Genomic DNA, 2855 nt, shown 5'->3' on the forward strand with positions numbered 1-2855 from the left:
CCAATGGCTTTGTCTATCTTTTCTATACATTTAATGATCTAGACCTGCTGACAGAATTGGATTTGCCTGCTTTCCACTGAGTTTTCTCAAAGACAATGTCCCAGGTGCTTCAGTTGAACCCAATAATGCACTATCAAGAAGTGTCACAGGGACTTTAAAAGTATTATTAATGCTACTACAGCTCAATTCTGACTTAAAAAGGTTTAACAATCAATTAATCTAACATTTAAAGCCAGCCTGACTTAAAAAAAACAAAAAAACATTCTAAATCTTTTGCAACAAGGTAAAAACAACTGCTCTCTGAAACTGCATTATAGCTGTATCATACCTATATAGGCATCTGTGTCACCAATGTACATCTCAATACAGTGGCCAAGCATCGTCACAGAAAAAGTGTCATCCCTCTTCAGTCCAAGTGCCTGCCACAGAGAGAACAAACAACTTCAAGCCTTTTTCATTAAAATTAAAATAAGTATTTCTTGTCTTAAAATAAATCAAGAAATCACAGGCCATTCTTTGTACTTTAATATGTTTAGTCCAACTAAAACAACAGAAAAACTTGTTTAACAAATGGATTTTTGGGGATACTCCAAGTTCCAGTTACTCCTACTATAGCATGAACTTTCTAAGGAATTCATCTCCTCTTACTGGGTGGTTCTTACCAAATGCTCACCACCAAAGAGATTTCAAATAAGAAATGAAGCTCACTAAATGGACTTTACCGTGTGAAAATAGTCAATAGCACTCTCAAAGTCACCCATGAGGCTGTGGACATATCCTATGGCAGCGTATGTGGAGGCGTGCTGAGGGATTAACACCAGTGCTTGACGGTGGTATTCCAGAGCCTGGTTGTACTTTCTACAACAGACATTATTGCCAACATATTCAACTACATTTCACAAGATGTTTGCAAATATGACATAAAATTAATTTTACTGAGTATCAAAAATATGTGAACATAATTACTTTTCTCTGACTGTGTTTAATCATTTTTAGTACTGTCATTCAGCGATGTATTGATGATGCACCACCAGGCTTTATGAAGTTTTTGTTTTGTATGGACAAAACCCTCCTGCATAAAAAAGATCCAAACCCTTTAAAACAACCACTTATACATATTTATTGAGTGGTGGCTATGTATAATTCATTAAAAAGGCATTAGCATGAATTCTCAGTGAGGACCCTATCTATGCACAATGACTGCAACACAACAAAACAGTACATCTCTGACAATAGTCTGTAGCAGGCAGGTGAGGGAAAAAAAGATCAGGGGACATGCACTCTAGACATCTTTAATCATCCACTCATGAAATAACTTGGCCTCCTATATTTTACTAGTGTTACCTCAAAGACAACCGCTGCATTTAGAGCTGCAAGTGCAAACACCGAGGCTACTCAAGACAAGTCATTCAACGGAAAACACTGGCTAGGTACTTACTTCAGTTTCCGACACACATGACCCAAGTTATTCAGCAAAGGCTCCCATTTGTCCACAGTGACCTTACATTTTGGAGGAAAGTAGCAAAAAGCATAATTTAAGTAATTCTTACAGACACTGTCATGGTTTCGAAACATGCATCACAAGGATAATTAAGTTAAATTAGCAGTTACCTCACTCCCTATGGCTTTGATCATCTCCATGGCATCCAGGAACAGCCTCTCTGCGGTCTTCCAGCTGAAAGAGAAGATATAAAAATCATTCTGGCAGCACATCTGGATATTTATCTAATAAAGCAGATTTCGCTGTGTGTGGAATATATGCACTCTCAGTGTGTGACTGCTGTCCCAGCTCATCTCTTCATTTGGTGTGTTATGAATTAAAAATACTTATAAAACACAATTTTCTGGGCCTTAAAGGGTCAGTACGCAGATTAAAACAAATAAATTGCACTTCACAAAAGCAGCTGCCAGCAGGATTCGAGGAGACTAATCACCAGAAAGTAGCTCTAATGAAAATGATTTACTGGGACAGTTCACGGCTGGTACTTGCAGTTCATATTTTAAAACAGACTTCTAAGTTGGTTAAATCCAGCTTTTACAAATATCACTGCTGTGTGCCAACATCCATTTGTACTGCCAAGTAACATTTATACTGCCTTTGTCAAACTAGAGACCTAATTGCAATGATGTGTTTGTGGCTGCAGAACTCACTCTCCATTCTGAAATGCGACCACTGCCACCTCGTGTATGACAAATGGGTCCTCTGGAGCGATACTAAGAGCCTGGTCTGCCAGCTTGGAGTTGTTGGTCAGACCGTACTCCAGGCCGATGTAGAGCATGGGCAGGTGACACCTGAACGAGTGTGCAGGAGAAAGCCAGACCAAAGTCATCCTTATGTTTCATTAACATTTTAGAAAGATCTGAGTTTTGAACCCATATAGAGAAAAGCTGAACTTAAAAACTAATAGTATGTTTAAATACAATATTATGTTTAACAGCCCATAATAACTGGCACCAATAATTACTTTAAAACTTTCCATGTGCCCAAAAAAATGTCCTTTTTTACAGCTTATAATGTTCTCATATTACTGCTCTAAAAGCACTAGTGTGAAGAACGAAAGGTCACAAGTGCTGTCAGAAATGACAACATCACAAATCCAGACCTGTCGCTTTAAAGACAAGCATACAAACTAAGAAACATTTACAGAAGTAGGAACATTTTGTTTCTACACACAGCACCAAGAATTAGATGAACATTTGGCTGAGCAAAAGGTAACATCTGTGGCTGGGGGTCATTTTTGACAGACTACTTTTCAATCATAAAGCATAAATGCCTTAATGCGCCTATTTGATTAGTGTATTGAGCAAAGCATTAATCTGTCAAAGCACAATTTGTGTGCCATTAGTAGCAGGAA

At 38.0% G+C, this 2855-nt stretch overlaps 1 protein-coding gene across 1 annotated transcript in view; it reads right to left on the minus strand.

Annotated features, from left to right (window-relative positions):
- The window catches only part of cdc16 (cell division cycle 16 homolog (S. cerevisiae)), an 8529-nt gene that overhangs the window by 1395 nt on the left and 4279 nt on the right, over positions 1-2855 (minus strand). The window contains exons 13-17 of the mRNA XM_020609405.1: positions 2152-2292; positions 1612-1675; positions 1439-1500; positions 723-858; positions 329-419 (exon numbers count right to left, since the gene is read on the minus strand). Of these exons, the coding sequence (XP_020465061.1) occupies positions 329-419; positions 723-858; positions 1439-1500; positions 1612-1675; positions 2152-2292 (494 nt within the window). The remainder of the gene's footprint in view (positions 1-328; positions 420-722; positions 859-1438; positions 1501-1611; positions 1676-2151; positions 2293-2855) is intronic.

This window comes from Monopterus albus, unplaced genomic scaffold (genome assembly GCF_001952655.1).
Source record: "Monopterus albus unplaced genomic scaffold, M_albus_1.0 scaffold99.1, whole genome shotgun sequence".
NCBI lineage: Eukaryota > Metazoa > Chordata > Actinopteri > Synbranchiformes > Synbranchidae > Monopterus > Monopterus albus.